Below are 17,455 nucleotides of genomic sequence, written 5' to 3' on the forward strand. Positions count from 1 at the left end.
GCTAGCTTGACAGAGACATTCAGTAGCTGCGAAACGTAATGTGTTGTTTTTAACACGGAAGGAGTGTTGCTTCAGGGAACCGATCTTTTCTGGAACAGTGTATTGGAAATTAGTTCTTATTTTGTCATTTCTATATTTTCTAAATCGAAATATCCAGACCCTTGGCCATTCCGTGTAGCATCTCATACAAAGCCCACGCACCGGGATCGGGCAACTCCTGGCCAGCCGCGTCGCCAACATACGTCGCGCGTCCAAACCTCGCCTTCAGATACCTCGTGGCCTCCGCCTTCTCAGCAGCGACCTTGACGGCAGTGGCGAAGTCAGTCGTCGCAGCAAAGCTGTCGGTGAACGGGATCAGGACGTCCATGACGGTGCGATCGCCTTCCCTCGCCGGAGTGTGGGACTTGAGCGACTCGACGGCCGTGGCCAGAGACTTGGAGTATAGCGCGGCTGATGGGGCGGCACCGGCGGCTGCGGCGTTTGTTCTGAGAGATGAAGAGTACGCGGACAGGAGGATGCCGAGGATGGCGCCCAGGGTGCCGCCCATGTCGTCGACGGCGCCGATGGTGGACTCGAGGAAGGAGAGCAGGGAGCCGCTCTTGGCGACGCCGTTGTCAAGGTTGCGGAGGAGCGACTCGCAGACGCCCTTGACGGCCTCACCGCAGTCGCCGTCGCCCATAACCATGTCCCACTCTGTCAGCTTCGGCTCGGCGGCGATGGCGCTCTCACAGCCTGACCTGATAGACTTCTCGAGCAGGGCGGGGTCGACGTTGATCTGAACGTCGGACTTGGTTGAGGAGGCGTTCGCGTCGGTCTGATTTACCATGACGTTGGTCTGCTTGGCGTCGGCGGAGGGGATGATGATGTTCGGCCACGAGACGGCTGTGGTCTTGCGATCGAGGAGGCCCAGCAACTCTGCCGCGCTCGTGCTCGACTGTCTAGCCGCAGCCGAGATGTTGACCAGCGAGATGGAGAATCCGGGGGCGTTGAGCGACGTCTCGAACGCGCCGGTGAGCGTGCGGCAGGGTGTGATGTTCCATGTTGATGCCAGCTGCGTCTGGACCTCGTCCGTCAGCGCGCCGAGCTCGAGGACCGAGAGGCCGCCATAGTTGTTGATGAGCAGCGTGACCTCGTCGCCGGTCTCGAACTTTACGAACGCGCGCTCGGGGTCTGTTGGGTCGCAGACGAGCTTCAGCATCTTGTCCACGAGGTCCTTCACGGACGGGAAGGGGGTCAGCAGCTGCTGGGCGGGCTCGTTGTGGATGCCGGCGCCGAGGGCGCAGGCGTCGGCGGCGAGGGACTGGAACTGTCTGCCGGGGACGTGGCAGTGGTCCAGGGCGGAGCCTATTGAGACGGTCTGGTCGTTTACTGCTCTGCCGATGTCTACGCAGCGCTCGAAGGAGTATTTTTCGGCTGCTGCTGCAGATAGGATCTTCATGGCTATGTAACTTGGTCAGTATGCCGTCTTTCTGACATAGACTTCGGGACCTACTGAAAATGTGACCCGGCATTCCTCTCCTGCCGACCCTGCTGCTCCTACTCCTGCCGATCGAGACATCATCTGTGGCGGGGAGAACAACGACATTGTCGGATAGACCAGCAGCCTTTGCCCTCTCGGCAGCAAGACCAAAGTGCAGACGGTCGCCGGTGTAGTTTGTGATGAGGAGAATCGTGCCGGCGGTCGACGGCGCCAGTCTCATGGCCTCGAGGACCTGCTTCGTGCTCGGCGACGCAAAGATGTCACCGCAGGCGACGGCCGACAGAAGACCCTCGCCGACGAACCCACTCCACGCTGGCTCGTGACCGGAGCCGCCTCCGCCGATGATGCTCACCGTCGAAGGGTCGTTCTGGGCGTTCGCGACGACGCGCTCGGCCTCGCTTAGCACGAGGTGAGGGTTCGCCGAGACGAGAGCACGGAGCGCTCTCGGGACGAGCGTGTTCGCCGCCGTATCGGGGAAGTAGTGCTTGGTCGCCATCTTTTCGACAGGGGGTATCTTTTGCGAAGAAGAGAGGAATTGACCAAAAAAGCAATCAGCTCTACGCCTTTCGCCGGAGACGGCTGCAACTCCTGGATATAAGGAGCGCGCGCATGCGAGTGGTGCTGTGCGCGGATATCGAAGTGCGTGTCATCGTTGCGAGGTCTCGCATTGCCATCCCACGATCCATCAGGAAGCAATCCATCGAAGGCTTCAACGCGCCTCGAGCCATGCCATTTCTCTGCGAATTCCCATGACCGTTCGTCTCTGGAACATCGCGTTTGCGACTTGGATGGCTTAGTCCGCGGGTAATGACAGCCGTGTCAGGATGTGGTCGCGAGACGCGGTCTGTTCATGTGGGAGGAAAGAAGGAATAGTTTTAGAGAGAAGGGCCCCCAAGCCGCGGTCACCCAAAAAGAAGAAAAGAGGAAGGCCCTTGTCCCCGCACCACGCGAGACTTCCAAGTTTTCTGCCTTTTCTGGGGATGGTTCGTTTTCCCCGCGCGCATTCCCGATCAGAGCCTTTCAACCCCCTTGACAGACCCCACAACCGAATTGAGACCACGACAGCAACCGGACAAGTGCCGACATGCCCATCTCGAAAACTTGGGGACGAACAGAGACAGTCGGTCAAGATCCGCCGCCCTCCCACGGAAATAACCGCCATCCACCACCACCTCCAGTGTCTTGTTCTCTCCAGGTCACGAGTTGAGGGGCCCCGCTCCTCCGCCCCAGAACCCGGAGACTCCACGTCGAGAATTCAGAAAGTCACCCAGCGTCGTGTACCTTACCCGCGACCTGACAACGTTGGCCGCGGAGACTGAAACCGTAGATCCCCAAGTCTTGTTTCGTCAATCTCAAGCTCATCACCCGCTGAGAGCCGCGTCTCGCAGTCTTTATGCCGGCCACCTGCAGCTAACCACCTTACACTAGCGAGGGTTTCTGCACGCCTGCATTCTGCTGCTCTCCACGGCGCCTAGGTTGTCTGCATTACCGGGACACCACAAACCTGAGCGTGTCTTTCGGCCTGCCTGCTGGCCTGCCATGACCTCATGGACGGAAGACGGGATGCAGCCGCTCCTCCAAAGAAGCGCATCAGAAAGCCCCGCGGTCGCGGCTTGCGCACCAAGACGGGCTGGTAAGTTCAACTCATCAAGTCCCACCCTTTTCACCTGCCCGACCCTCCTCGGCCCGGGACCAACATGTTGATATCGGAACCTCAGCTTGACCTGCCGCGAGCGGCACAAAAAATGCGACGAAAAACAGCCGGTATGCGGCCCATGCAGCATCTCCTCCCGGAACTGTGTTTTCCCCCAGCTCTCTCAGGATGCCGCCGGCAGACAGGCGAGCCCATCCGTCTCCGTCGCTGAGCCCCCGCGGACGCGTTACCGCCGCGTCGTGGAGACTCAAACTCAGTCTCGCGTAGATGAGGCTACCCGCAACGACTCAGCGGCGGTGCCCGAGTCGGTGACCACACCCGCGTCACTCGTTACGCAGGTCACCGTCACCGCCGCCGCCGCCGCCCCTCCGGTCACCCAGCCGGTATCCGACTTCAACCCGACTCAGCCGCCGTACGTAACCCAGCCGCCCACCTCGGCGGGTCTCACCCTCGGAGATGTCAACGTGTACAGCTACTCCCCCGAGACGGTCGCATCCGAGCTGTGGACTACCGACCTGGCCTCGACCCGATGGCTCGGTCTGCTCGCTACGGACGCCGCCCAAGCAGACAGCGGCTTCTCGCTGGCTCCCAGTCCCGCGCCGGAGGACGAGGACCAGCGACGCGCCGCGGCTGTGCATGGCCCGCCTGATGCGGGCAAACTCTCGTCTCGGCTGCGCGAGGTCTCGGACCCGGAGCGGAAGACTTGGCAAGCTGATCGGGCCATCACGCTGACCAACCACGAGGCTGTTCTCTTCCGGCATTTCACGGAGCGATCGTCGCGTTGGCTGGATTTCTTGGATCCTCACAAGCTCTTCTCCACTTATGCGGTGCGCTTAGCCTTGCGGAATGCAGGTCTCATGAATGCCATCTTGGCTCTGTCTGCCAAGCATCTCTCCAAGTTGGAGGGGGCGCTGTCGGGGTTGGCTCCGGCCGACGCGAGTCCTGCGCACGATTCCGGCGGGGAGTGGATTCGGTACTACTACGAGACCCTCCGCTACGTCCAAGAGGCCCTGGCTTACACCAGTTACACAAATTCGGAAGAACTGAACGCTACGGCTCTTATCATCTCGGCGTATGAGATGCTGGACGAGTCTGATGGCAGGGGCAACTGGCAAAGACACCTCAAGGGCGTCTTCTGGATCCAGCGGTCTCAGGATGTCAATGGCTGCTCTGGTGGTCTGCGACAGGCCGTCTGGTGGGCCTGGCTTCGGCAAGATATTTGGGCGGCCTTTCGTGAGAAAAGACGCTGTTTAAGCTTTTGGGCGCCGTATAAAGACTACTCTGAACTAGACCAGCACGAGCTGGCCCACATGGCCATCTACTTGCTGTCGCAGGCTGTGAACTTCTGCGCAGACTCTCGAATGGCCGAGACCTCGCCTCTGTCGGATGCGGCAGCAAGCAGAGTACGTGCTGGCAACGAGCTGCTCGCGAACTTGGAGCGATGGAGGGCATACCTGGGCAGCGAGTTCAAACCGCTTCCAACATCAACAGACCATTGCGACGTCTTTGCTCCCCTCTGGGTGCACCCGCCCCAGTTCGGCGTGGCGCTGCAAGCCTACTGCTTCGCGCGGATACTCATCCTTCTGCACAGCCCGATGCCATCCGGATTCAACGGATTTCTGAAAATGCAGAGGTCCCTTTCCGAGGCCGTTGACATGATTTGCGGCATAGCTATGGAGCTTAAAGACGAAGGCTGCCAGGTTCTGTCGGCACAGTGCCTTTACGGGGCGGGGCTCTGCGTTCAAGAACCGGTCAAGAGAGAAAAGATTCTGTCCTTGATGGAGCAGAGCGAAGAGAGGGTCGGCTGGACGCCAATGGCAACCTGGCGGGACGACCTCAGACAGGCGTGGATAGATGCTGACGTGAAGAGCCCAGATGCTACCCGTTGACGAATTGACGACGCATCATGCCGTGTAACAACATATACCCATGTTTATTTGGTATCATGATTCTCTATTATCTTTTTTCGTGTTTCCAAAAGCAAAAGCAAATACAAAAGTTCAGACTGATTATGCCTTGCCTGCAGATTTGCATACATCCATCTGCCACTCCGTCAGCTTCTGTGCCTCCTTGACACCCTCCTCCATCAATGTCGTCAGACTGAGGGTGGGCGCGTTCTTCTTAAGGTGGACGAGGTAGTCGTCCAGAACCAGCTTGTTGACATTAACCTTTGACACGCCGCCACGGATGCACTGCTGCATCAGGTCCTCGGGGAAGTCGTTCGTTCCGTGGAGCACGATGCGCACTCTACCAGCCGCCTTGGCGCGGATCTTCTCTAGCCTGCATTTCGACTTTTGTCAGCCACTGGACCACAAACCGGGAACCAAAAGGAACGGCGCGCGAAGAGTCAGTCTCACCTGTCAAACTCCAAAACGGGACCTCTGGCACCGTACTCGCCGTGCACGTTGCCAAAAGCGGGCGCCAAAAAGTCGATCCCCGTCGCTACGAAATCCTCCACCTGCTCCTCCGTTGTTAAAGCCCCCTCCAGATCCGCGGTATCAGCAATACCGTCCTCGCCGCCCTCGATACGTCCCGGCTCCGCCTCCGTGGCGATACCGCGCGCGTGGCAATACGCCACGAGCTCCTTCGTCTTGGCCAGGTTCTCCTCCATCTCGTAGTGGCTCATGTCGACCATGATAGAGTCGAAGGGCAGGTTATCGGCCGCGTGACGGATCATGGCCTCGTCCTGGGCGTGGTCGAGGTGGATGGCGACGGGGACGGAGGCGGCCTTGGCGGCGAGCGCGGCGGCGCGCACCAGGAGGCCGTCAGAGAAAGTGATGGCCCAAGGGAAGACCTGGATGATGAGCGGGCTGCGCTTCGCCTCGGCGGCGCGGATGAAGGAGAGGATGTTTTCGATGTTGTAGGCGATGGGCGCGACGACGCCGTACTGGCCCTCCTCGGCCGCCTTGAGGATCTGGTAGGTCTTGTTTTTGGTCGGGTCCCACGCCATTGTTGCGAATTTTGAAAGCTGGTGATCAAGGATATGTCACTGTGTAAGTTGCGGCAGGAGGGAGGGCGATTGACGAGACGGTCAAGGGCAGTTGAAGACTGTATTCACACGTAGCACGATCGAAGAAGCATCAAAGCCGCTTTCTAATAATGGAGATATTACTGGCAGTTCCCATAAAGGGCGCCTTTAACCACCGGACCTTTCCCATCAGGAGCTCCAAGCTACCCCTCCATCCGATCTGACCCCGCGACGACTTACTCCCCGCGTCGCGTCTTCCTCTTTGTCATGGGCCATGGATGTGGCTTGCAATCCTCCAAGCTGAATCGCGGGGGTGTTAGCTGGGAGGCACGACACGCGGTCACCGCACCCGCATTAGCCCCGCCGGGCCGCGATGCGCGGACTCCTGATCCCTGTCCCGACGAGGTGGGTAGCATTCTGCACCGGGGCATCATCAATGGCGCTCCGTGACGAGCATCGTGCATGCTGGAGGTGTACATCTCAGAGAGGGCGTATACCGCGTATGTCGCCATAAAGATGCGCGAGCCTAGGGAAGGGCAGTCAGAAAAGGCCAAAAAGCCTAGTCCTGACGAACTGATCTGAACAGAGCAGCCTGCCAACACAACCCAACCACCCTTTCTACTCTATCCCATAAACAAACCCCCTGTCAAAATGCCCGGTCTGCGCATTGCCCTCGGCGGCGACGAAGCCGGCTTCAACTACAAGGCCACCATCACGGCCGACCTGAACAAGGACCCGCGCGTGGCCTCCGTCGTCGACGTCGGCCCGAGCTCCGAGTCCGACAAGACGGCGTACTCGACGTACGCCATCACGGCCGCCGAGAAGGTCGCCAGCGGCGAGGTCGACCGCGCCATCCTCATTTGCGGCACCGGCCTCGGCGTCGCCATCTCGGCCAATAAGGTGCCCGGCGTCCGCGCCGTGACGGCGCACGACAGCTTCTCCGTCGAGAGGGCGATCAAGAGCAACAACGCGCAGGTGCTGTGCCTGGGACAGCGCGTGATTGGCATCGAGCTTGCGAGGAGGCTGGTGAGCGAGTGGCTTGGTTACGAGTTTAACCCTGTGAGTTTGCCTCCCTTTCTCTGGCATACAATGAAATATGATTCTAACAAAGGAAAGAACTCGGCTTCTGCGGCCAAGGTCAAGGTCATCGATGATTATGACGCGAAGACTACGTCGGAGGGATTCAAGGTGTCGGCTGCTGCTTAGAAGTTCTTGGGCAACAAAAGTTTAGAAATGAAGTAATGAAACACATATTGTCAAAGTTCGATCTTTCAATTCCCTGTGGTCCTAGATGTTACCCTAATTTTCAAGGAATCATCTTGATTAGTACTCTGAAACTGTGAAGACGAGGTCCTTGTTCTCATGTTGAATCTAGGCAGTGGATGAAAATGAAGTACGTAAGATAGAAAAGGGGTACGAGCAGAGGGGGAAATTTCACATTTTTCAGCTCATTCAGCCTGTCATCATGCCGAACCCTTTTGGTACGATCAAAATTATTTCACACCTTTCTCCATTTTACTCACATCAAGGGCTTCATGCTTTCCACCTCGGTTATAAGTAATAGAGGTTGCTGTGGAAGTAACAAACCTCATCACAATGCCCAATAACGGTCTCGATCCTTCGTCACAAGAATGGGTCGGTAAGTCTCGTGATGAAGATTATGCCGCTATTTCGTCAAATTATTGGACCGTTTCTCCAGTTTCCTAACCAAGTTCCTAGAGGAACACATGAAGCCATGCTGTTGACCCATACGGGATACCAGCAGCCGGTGTCTCCAAGCACCCCTAGTGTACTTCTAAGGTGCATATGATGTTCCGTGCCTGGCAGATGACTTAAACAACCGAGGTCATGCCCTGGTCAAGTTGCCTAGAGACTATGCCAACTCTGGACCTCCGTACGACCGTTTGCTCCAGCCACACGTCCTCGCGTTCCTCATTCGATGTCCTACGAGCTACCCCGGGCCTTCCTGGTGGACTATCTTATGCAGCTCCTCGTCTATACCGGGATGCCACGCGGAAATGAAGCTGGAAGCGAGGGTGATAGTGTAACATCCGGCTGCTCGGCTTGTTGGTAGCTGCATATGCTGCGTGCCGTGGCCATGGATACGGGACGTGAAGACTTTGACCCCTGCTTCATGGAGATCAATATTGATGGTTTTGATAACATAATATCAATGTGGCGTGGGTTTTCTTAAGTATCGTCAAATTGAAGCTAGCATCAAATACGATCATCGTGTAGTCTGAACTAGGTCCTCATGACATGAACTACCAACTTGCTATGGATCCCTTCATCACAGTCTGAGCCGCGCGTTGGAACTGACTGAGAATTCAAGAGCTTCTATGAGCTGATTCTGTCTGGCTTGTGAGACGATCTCATGAAATGAACATGGCTTGAAATTGAAATACGATTCGTCCAGGGAAAAACACAAAGTTTATGAAAGTTAACGGCACTCTCACATTTCACACTCGTGGTACAGTTGCAGAACAGCAGCAAAGAAGTCTTGGTATCATGATGTTGTTGTGATTTAACGAAAAATATCATTGAGTCTATTGCTTCATGTCTACGTTGAAATTTTATGCCGTCCCGCCCAAGGAAATTGGTATCACATGTTTCCCACTTTTCTTTTTCTTTTACCAAGCGCCAACAATACCCGCAATAGGGATATCAATACCAGTGGTGTAAGTAGCCGTCTCGCTCAACAGGTACACGTAGGCACCTCCCAGCTCCTGGGGCAGAGCCAGGCGGGGCATACCGCCGTAGTACTTCATTTTGGTGTCCCAGTCGGGCGAGGTCTCGACGTAGTAGGTCAGAGCCGTCTTGACGAAGCCGGGGGAGATGGAGTTGACACGGATGCCGTGCTGAGCCCACTCCATGGCCAGGGTGTGCGTCATGTTGCGGATGGCACCCTTGGTGGCACCGTAAGGCGCAGAGGGGGCGGCCTATTCATAATCCGTCAGTTACTCGTTCATCACGTGGGGTAATTTGTGGAAGGGTACTCACGCGGTTAGGTCTGTAGGAAGTCATGGAAGCAGTGAAGACGATGCTGCCCTTGCAGCCGAGTCTGATGAACGTCCTCGCGGCAGCGGTGGCGCAGTTCCAGGAGCCGGTGACGTTGAGCTTGAAGAGGAAGTCAAACTGCTCAGGAGTGAAGTCCAGAGCGGGCTGGTGCTTGGTGGCGCCGGCGTTGGCGACCATGCCGTCGAAACGGCCCTTGGCATCGACGATGGCGTTGATCGCGCTCTCGACGCTCTTGTAGTCGGTGACGTCGGCCTTCTGGAAGTCGAGCTTGCCGGGGAAGCGCTTGCTCAGGGCGGCGAAGTCATCGCCAGGGGAGGAGATGTCCAAGCTGTAGACGGCAGCGGCGTCGTTGACGAGGCAGACCTCGGCGATACCCAGACCGATACCCTGGTTGGCACCAGAGACTTTCCGGGCATGTTAGTTTTCCTCTTAGATTCATGTCCTCTTAGAGCGGCAAACTCACTAGCGATGACCTTGTCCTTCAGGGAAATCTTGAAGTCATGGCCCTCCTGGGGGATGGTGCTGAGGAACTGAGGGGCCTCGCCGTTGCCGTTCTGAGCCATCGTGTATGTAATTAAGGGATTTGTGTTTGACTAAGTGGTGTAGAAGAACGGTCAAACGAAGTTAAACCGGACTTATTGTATCTCTGTTGTATGGTCCGTTGAAAGAAGTAATAATTGTATGTGTGTACAAACCAAGCTGGATCTGAGACTGTAGCTGTGGCTTCAAACATCACGGGAAACTTTTCCGCGTCCTTAAGTATGCAGTCGGGGGTTCCTGGAGGTCGTCCGCAATCCGCAGTCGGCGGCTACGCCCGTGGGGGCCCCATCTCCCCCATCTCCGTGCATGATGCAGGACCCGAAGCCGTGATGGCCCGCGACGCGCGACTCAAGACGGCGGGGAAAAGAGAGAGAAAAAGAGATACCTCACCAGCGTTCCGCATTAGTTGCTGCAATGCCCTTTTCCAATGACGCACCGCCTGCATTGAGGTCGTGGTGGTCAGCTGAGAGGTGCGGCGTTGGTTTCTGTGTAACAGCCGCCTCTCCAAGCAAGATCCATGTCAATGCAGAAGTGAAGCCCGCGAGCCGCGGTCAACTCCCGCATCACCACTTAGCCGCGGTGTTGAACGTCCACGAGACGCGGCTCTGCGCCAACTCCACGCCCTTTTGATCTAGCGCACCTCAGCCTTTCAGCTCAACCCGGGATAGGCAAAGGGGTGAAAATGACTCTTGTCCACGCCGGCTTCACGACCCAGTTTTCCACAACCATCCTCGACACGCGGTCAACCAGGCATTCACACCTCGTGCCATCCCCAAAACTTTGCCCAAAAAACCTGCCGCTACGACAGGACCATGACCCGGGACTCCTCCCCGGACCCCGCAAGATTCCGGAAGTTCATCTCAACCCCAGTTTCCCCCAGACTGGGGGAAGTTTACGGGAGAAATTCTACCAATTACGCCAAGCCTGCCGCCTCTGCACACCGGAAATGCTCGACTCGGGTTGTGGTGGTTCGATCAGCGCGCATAACCCAGGCATAACACTTGTCCGCACTCCATATTAATGGATGTGTGACCAATGTGCAGAGTAAGCCACACGCACAGCAGCTGGGGAATGAGTGAACACGACGGAGGTACGGATACAGAGAGGTAGAGACTCGTTTGTTTGTGACCAAGGCAGCAACCTCGTCGTTACGACCGCTCCTTGTATCCGACGGCGCGCGCGCGCCCACACTACTACCTACACACACGCACACGCACTCTCTCACCGTACGTAATACGGCACCTCGGCCGAGCCACAAGGAGCAACTCTCTCAACCTCCAGACCACACACCGCAACACGTCTACTTAAGAACCTTTGAGTTGCCCCAATTGGCTCTTGCTTTCCAGTCCCCTGGTTCTTCGTTGACAGGTTGAGCAACCCTTCTTATTTTCCCTTGTTCTTGCCGGGTCTTGCAAGTTGGTTCTCCTTCCTCAGACAACTGCAACAAGTCTGCGATTCATCCCGTCTCAACATCGCTGTCTGTCTCTTCTTCCGCCAAAAGCATTTTGCCCATCATGGACAAGAACGATATGACTAGCGACCAGCATGAACATGCCATCGGGAAGGACGTTGATCTGCCCGCCGTCGATTATGTCCCGGGCAGCGACGAGGAGAAGAAGCTCGTGAGGAAGATTGACATGGTAAGACGGCATCAAGGCATTTGGTGATTACACGACGCTGACCCTAAGCAGTATCTCCTCCCCTTGATGTGGCTCATGTACCTTCTTTCCTACATGGACCGAACCAAGTAAGTTGCCATCCAACTTTGTGACTCTGCCTGCCGTGATGTCACCTCAAGGCTAACCCCTATTCCCCAATCTTCAGCATCGGCAACGCCAAGATCGCCGGCATGGACAAGGACCTCGGCCTCGACTCTGGCAAATACTCGATCGCCCTTATCGTCTTCTTCATCGGATACGTCCTCTTCGAAGTCCCCTCTAACATGCTCCTCACCCGCACCCGTCCCAGTCTCTACCTGCCCGGCATCATGGCGGTGTGGGGCTCGGTCACCATCGGAATGGCCTTCTGCCCAACCTACGAGGCCCTCGTTGGTTTCCGTGTTGTCATGGGTTGTAAGTAAAAACCATCGCATCCCACGTTTGCATCCTTGCCTTTTCTCACAACTCCACAAAGGCCTTGAGTCCGGTTTTGCTCCCGGTGTCCTGCTTCTCCTTTCCTCCTGGTACAAGAAGGAGGAACAGTCCAAGCGATTCGCCGTCTACATCTCCGCCGCCATTCTCTCCGGCGCGTTCGGCGGTCTCCTCGCCGGTTCCATCACGAGCGGTCTGCACGAGGTTCACGGCATCGCGGGATGGCGTTGGCTGTTCGTCGTCGAAGGCGCCGCCACCGTCGGCGCTGCCGGCATCGCCTTCTTCGTCCTCCCCGACTTCCCCGCCAACACCTCCAAGCTCAAGTTCAACGAGAGGGAGCGCGCCCTGGCCATCCGCAGACTCCAGAGCGACGAGCAGGCCCTGCGCGGCGAGGAGGAGCCCGTCCTCGGTCACTGGGCCGCCTTCAAGCTTGCCATGGTCAGCTGGAAGACCTGGCTCTTTGTCGTTGGTTACATGGTAAGCCCTAATCACCATCACGCTTGATATTTATGAACGCCAGCAAACTGACACAAACCCCCATCGCAGGCCATCGTCGGTTCCTCCACCCTGTCCTACTTCTACCCCACCCTCGTCAGCGGTCTCGGCTACACCTCGACCGCCGCCCAGTACATGACGATCCCCATCTTCGGCGTCGCCTTCGTCTGCACGGCCATCACCGGATACTTCGCCGACCAGCACAGCAAGTGGCGCGGCCTGATCCTCGGCGCCTGGATGGCCGTTGCCATGATCTGCTCCATCATCATCTGCGTCGTCTACAACTTCACGGCCCGCTACGCCCTCTTGGTCATCATGGCTTCCGGTCTGTGGGCCTCTAATGGTCTGGCCCTGTCGTACGCCTCCGTCAGCTTCGGCGACATGGCCAACGAGACCCGCGCCATCTCCCTTGCGTTCGTCAATGCCATGGGCAACCTCGCCCAGATCTACGGCGCTTATCTCTTCCCCTCGAGCGACGCTCCCAAGTACCTCATGGGCTTTGGTGTCATTAGCGGATTGTGCTTCACTGGTGTGGCTTCTTACGTTGCCCTCCACATCTTCTTGAGGAAGAAGAACCCCCAGTACTAGGGGCAGAATGTTTGTGTAAATATCACACTAGGAAAGGGGAAAGGGAAAAACATCCATATTGGTTGGACGATTCGTTGTTGTTATTTAGGTTGATACCCAATCATACGAGTGGCCATTGAGTATGGCTAGATCGATTAGCACCTTGTTACTGTACCTGCTGTGAAGTTTGCCCGTAATGTTTGATGGCTCCAACTTGTAAAAGTTAACCTCGTAATAATGTTATCACCTTCAGCGAGTGTGACACTGGACCTTGTTTGTAAGTCTTCCCCAACTAGCAGACAGCTCCATGAAACTTTGCCGTTGCATTGAATGCAAGCCTCTTGGAAAGCGTGCATGTTGGTAGAGACCAAAGAATTTGTTTGGAACCAAGACAAGCAAGCTATACTGCTGTTTCAAAGTTTCGCCCATCCCATTGGATTGTAGTAGAATGTGATCTTGTCCCGGTGCGAGTAGGGGTATTGTTCCAACATGAGATCGCTCTTTCACCCGGAAGCGCCGACGTTTATCAAGTCGTGAAAGACATGCTTTGAACCCGACGTTCACATGGATGCAACAGGTAGGCGCCTCTGCTCTTGCCAGTTTCGAAGGTTCGCCTCTTCCTTCATCTACCTAGAAGCTTCCTCTTTTCTCTTTTCTCTTATTTCTAATTCTTCCATCTCGATCTCGTCTATAGCTTTTTTGTCACCACATTCGACCATTCCTATCCTTCACAGAAGAATCTAGACCAAAAATCAAACTCGGCCACCATCCTGAAGGGAATCTCCCCATGATCATTCTCTTGTGGCGCATCATTACGAACAATTCTATTTTACGACGATCCAGGCTTTTTCTACAGCCATGGCCTTACAAGCGAGCCTCGCAGCTACCTCGCAACCCAGAATCCTCGCCTCCTACGACGACCTTACCGATCACGAAAAGCGCAGCTGCGACCCCATCCTCAATCACCTTCTGACTCTCAACCGAACTGGCAAGGCCCTTGACGACGTAACTCGCAAAGCCTTCTGGGACGCCGTCTTCCAACGTTGGACAACCTGCCCCTCCGCCCACAACCCCCTACCCCACTTCCGTCCGCGAGAGGACAGCGGCACCCCAGTTGCAACTCTCAAACAAGACGCGCCCGTGAAGACCAAGAATCCAAGCAATGCCCCGATGCCTCCCAATAGGCTTCAAGGCGCGACAGTCTGGCTCCAGCCTGTCCCCAACTTCATCACACAGCAGATTACGTACAAATGGACCGACGGCGCGAACCAAAAGGTCCTACGAAGCGTGGCAACGCTACTCCCCGAGCTGTCATGGACCCAGGCAAGGATTGAAGCGATCATCAAACGCGACCACAAGGAACTCGATAGGGTGGGCCACCTCAACATGAGCGTTGCCGTCTACTATGCCCGGGCCCAGCTCCTCAGCCATCTCAAGCTTAACCGCCGCGACGGAAGCCGGAAGGGTCACAAACGCTGCAAGGCTTGTAAGACGCACGAGGTGTCGGACATGAAGGAGTTTCAAGAGATTCGCCTCTGTGGGGACTTCATTTTGGCTCACAAAGATCTCTCGGCTGGATACTTTGCGCACGAGAAGCAGCCTCTTGTCGGTCCATCTTTCATGTAGTCGTGCCTGAAGAACAGGAAAAGGGGTCTGCTGGGTACATATTGACGGGGTTGGAAAGGAGGCACAAGGCTGGCGTTGGAAAGGACAAGGCTGGCGTTGGCGTTGGCTCGGTATGAGCAATAGATATCATCTTGAAAACAGTCCCGGCTTCTCCTATCAAGATCTCTACGACGTCGATGATTTCTTAGTACTGATTCTTCGAATACTTCAGACATTTGCCACCGGCTGTGATAAAAAGTCAGGTAGCCTACCAATGGTTATGTTACAACTCCGAGACCTTCTTACCATTGACAGAATGCTCATCTTCAACACACTGATCCTTGAAGCCTCCCATGCCCACGAGTGCGTCCCCGACACATTTGGGGCTAGTTTTCGCCGGCACTATCGCCGAAAGAAACCAGGACGCACCCACTTCCTTCGGCCTAGGCTCAGGGAATTTGGTATTGAACCGGTAGTAATCGTTGTAAAACCACGAAAATGTCGCATCAGTAATACCTGCGTCGCCGCTGCACTTGATAATCGCCGAGAAGAGTTTGTCTCCGTCAGATGCAATCTTGTCATCGCGGAACCCGCCGCCACGAATAAACACCTTGAGCTTCTTCTGATCTTGGAACCAAGTGAAGCTACACGAGTTCCAGACCCAATCCTGCTGGACCTTCTGGATCTCTTCCTTGTCAAGGGCCACGCCGGGTGCGGCATACGCTGGGTCCTGCTTCTCCATGGCCAGCGGCTCACGCGTGCTGCAGTTCGTGTGGACGAAGATAGTAATGCCATCTGGGACCTCCTTGCCGCTGGTTTTGTCTTTGATGTTCCAGAGCTGGTCGACGCAGTAATTTGTTTTGTGGTTGGCACCGTCTTTCTTGGAAGTGCTGCAGGATTTTCCTGTTTTCCAAATGGACTCAGATAATGTTCCGCTGGAAGAAGACATGTTTTAGTTTAAACAAATGTTGGAGATGCCCGCTCAAAAGACTGACCATGTGATTTTCTTAACAGGAATGAAAGTGAAGTAACCGCACTGGCCCTCTTTCATGTCGAGAGACCAGTCTTGGCCCTGCGCATAAAACTTCAGGTCACTCTTCGATCCGTACCCACCAGATATTCCAACCTCTAGAGCCTGGTCTAGGTTGGATCCGGACTTCTTCCAATTACCGAGTGGCACCGTATCGTTCGTGGCGAGGTTGCAGGCCAGGGGATAATGGCATTTCGTGTAGGCAAAAGGCTGCTCGCGACTCCATTCGAAGTAGGTGCCTAGCAAATTGAACCCTCTGTTACTGGATAGTTTCAATGATTGCAAAAGTCGTCCCTGGAAATAGACTTACGAATTTGGCAGAAGCTCATACATTTAACCTGGGTGCCTTTACCGTTATATACCTTGTCCCAACTTTGACACGAACCGTCGGATTGCAACTCGAGCGTGGGCTTGCAGTCGGTGTCCCCGTACTGCCGATAGAGATCAGCAGGTTTGTCCCTGTCTTCGCACGGAGCTGAGGCACGCTTTTCGAGGAAGGAGGTTTTGTTGGGTAGAAATGCCGCGCGCTTTTCTGGCCTGATGGTCCATAAAGGAGGGTCAGACGGGTCCCAGTCGAATGTGACGGATGCGGCCTGAGCTTGTGTATCGGGTGGTCTTGACGAAGGGAGAAGGGTGATGAAGAATAATATACAAGAGCAGATGATTCCCTTCAAAGCGACACCTTTTGACGTGATGGTAGCCCAGTAAAGGGTTGCTTGAAGACCGGCCGCGCTCATTTCCGATGTTAATTGGGTAGACGTCGGACGAACGCACGACTTGATCGCAAGTCGGGCATGGCTGGAAACCTGGATATTTATACCGGTGACACGGACAAAAGAGCAGCGAATAGATGCCGTTATGCCATGATTCAAGAGTAGATCCAAAGGCCAAGACCACAAAACTTGTGTCTTCTTCGTAGCAACTGCATAATTAATCGCCCGACTTATGGGGTACATGCTACAATAGAAGCTAATTTGGGAGTCAATGGAAGCAAGGGGCTAAGGCGAAATGTCCAACTGAGAAATCGACGCAGATCCCAGGACGTTACGTCGTCGTAGGTAGCATTTCAAACACCAAGCCACGAGTGGCGGGGTGTAAGGCGGGGGTTTGTTCTTCTTTTGTTGTATGCCAAGCCAAGGCACGCATATTCTAGATTAGGATACGTGTACCCGAGACGGAGAGCTGAAATCAAGAAAGAGTGGTAGAAACTTGGGCGTTTTGGCGTCGTACGGGAAAGCTTGATAAAGGCAACAGACAGCCATTGTGTTTGTGTTAGTAACACGAGGTCAGTGTCGTGGCACGCACGTGAATGTGGTTTCTTTGGAAACCGTCTTGCTAACACAAGTTTCTGTCTAGATTCCCTTTCATTCGATGTGAGGGATGTATATAAGAATCTATAAGATCCATGCATCTATCGTTGGCAGGAAGGAATAGCAGACCACCATGACGGGGTGCGTGATTTGGTTTCATTGAGTACGACCAATCGCATTTTCAGCCACTCCTATCATCATGACGATAAGTTTTATGAGATTTCTTGAATAGAGCAGGCTCTTCTCATTGCCAGCGCCTGCCGCTAAGTTCGGGTCCGGAATCGGGGCCATCCCGTGCTCGGTTCCGGCGCCGGACATGGGCTCAGCCGTTCGGCCTACCGATCGCCCTGTGCCGGCCAAGTCTGGATCCACATGAAGTTGGAGACATCTTGGTCGATGGAAGGATGAATCGCCCGCCCCTTGATCCTCTTTGATATCCAAATTTCGAGATTTTGTTATTGAACAAGGATGCAGCCGGCATCTCAGATGCACGATGAGCGATGAAATGAAGATTGCGCAGTGTCGACACGAAGTTGCGTTCTCAACTACCTTTTTTGTAAACTTAGACGCGCTCTTAAGTACTACAGTCCGTTACGTTAATAGCGTCCGCCCCCCCTTTTTACTGAAATTACATATATATAATCCCTATATATATATAAAAATTTACCTAATACTATATAGATACTTATAGTATAATA

The 17,455-nt window shown here is 55.1% G+C and overlaps 8 protein-coding genes across 8 annotated transcripts; 4 read left to right on the plus strand and 4 right to left on the minus strand.

Annotated features, from left to right (window-relative positions):
• Window positions 1-139: 139 nt before the first annotated feature.
• On the minus strand, window positions 140-1,976 carry GCG54_00008114 (Dihydroxyacetone kinase; the record flags this gene model as incomplete). Its single annotated transcript, XM_045408086.1, has 2 exons — window positions 140-1,440; window positions 1,493-1,976. The coding sequence occupies 2 exons, from the start codon at window positions 1,974-1,976 to the stop codon at window positions 140-142; spliced, it is 1,785 nt and encodes a 594-aa protein (XP_045265758.1).
• Window positions 1,977-3,027: 1,051 nt separating this feature from the next.
• Window positions 3,028-5,023, plus strand: GCG54_00008115 (uncharacterized protein; the record flags this gene model as incomplete). Its single annotated transcript, XM_045408087.1, has 3 exons — window positions 3,028-3,113; window positions 3,199-3,244; window positions 3,293-5,023. The coding sequence occupies 3 exons, from the start codon at window positions 3,028-3,030 to the stop codon at window positions 5,021-5,023; spliced, it is 1,863 nt and encodes a 620-aa protein (XP_045265759.1).
• Window positions 5,024-5,143: 120 nt separating this feature from the next.
• On the minus strand, window positions 5,144-6,084 carry GCG54_00008116 (putative fructose-bisphosphate aldolase; the record flags this gene model as incomplete). Its single annotated transcript, XM_045408088.1, has 2 exons — window positions 5,144-5,414; window positions 5,492-6,084. The coding sequence occupies 2 exons, from the start codon at window positions 6,082-6,084 to the stop codon at window positions 5,144-5,146; spliced, it is 864 nt and encodes a 287-aa protein (XP_045265760.1).
• A 669-nt stretch (window positions 6,085-6,753) lies between these two features.
• Window positions 6,754-7,308, plus strand: GCG54_00008117 (D-erythrulose-4-phosphate isomerase 2; the record flags this gene model as incomplete). Its single annotated transcript, XM_045408089.1, has 2 exons — window positions 6,754-7,161; window positions 7,219-7,308. 2 exons carry the CDS (start codon window positions 6,754-6,756, stop codon window positions 7,306-7,308), a joined length of 498 nt encoding a protein of 165 aa, XP_045265761.1.
• Window positions 7,309-8,732: 1,424 nt separating this feature from the next.
• On the minus strand, window positions 8,733-9,683 carry GCG54_00008118 (putative NADP-dependent mannitol dehydrogenase; the record flags this gene model as incomplete). Its single annotated transcript, XM_045408090.1, has 3 exons — window positions 8,733-9,041; window positions 9,103-9,524; window positions 9,584-9,683. The coding sequence occupies 3 exons, from the start codon at window positions 9,681-9,683 to the stop codon at window positions 8,733-8,735; spliced, it is 831 nt and encodes a 276-aa protein (XP_045265762.1).
• A 1,491-nt stretch (window positions 9,684-11,174) lies between these two features.
• GCG54_00008119 (MFS transporter prlL) lies at window positions 11,175-12,833 on the plus strand (the record flags this gene model as incomplete). The annotated part of the gene is made up of 5 exons (XM_045408091.1): window positions 11,175-11,300; window positions 11,352-11,407; window positions 11,485-11,732; window positions 11,794-12,227; window positions 12,297-12,833. The coding sequence occupies 5 exons, from the start codon at window positions 11,175-11,177 to the stop codon at window positions 12,831-12,833; spliced, it is 1,401 nt and encodes a 466-aa protein (XP_045265763.1).
• An 837-nt stretch (window positions 12,834-13,670) lies between these two features.
• GCG54_00008120 (uncharacterized protein) lies at window positions 13,671-14,438 on the plus strand (the record flags this gene model as incomplete). The annotated part of the gene is made up of 1 exon (XM_045408092.1): window positions 13,671-14,438. One exon carries the CDS (start codon window positions 13,671-13,673, stop codon window positions 14,436-14,438), a length of 768 nt encoding a protein of 255 aa, XP_045265764.1.
• A 262-nt stretch (window positions 14,439-14,700) lies between these two features.
• GCG54_00008121 (uncharacterized protein) lies at window positions 14,701-16,184 on the minus strand (the record flags this gene model as incomplete). The annotated part of the gene is made up of 3 exons (XM_045408093.1): window positions 14,701-15,352; window positions 15,413-15,703; window positions 15,754-16,184. 3 exons carry the CDS (start codon window positions 16,182-16,184, stop codon window positions 14,701-14,703), a joined length of 1,374 nt encoding a protein of 457 aa, XP_045265765.1.
• Between the last annotated feature and the right edge of the window lie 1,271 nt (window positions 16,185-17,455).

Source organism: Colletotrichum gloeosporioides (assembly GCF_011800055.1).
Source record: "Colletotrichum gloeosporioides strain Lc1 chromosome Unknown consensus_35, whole genome shotgun sequence".
NCBI classification, from domain to species: Eukaryota; Fungi; Ascomycota; class Sordariomycetes; order Glomerellales; family Glomerellaceae; genus Colletotrichum; species Colletotrichum gloeosporioides.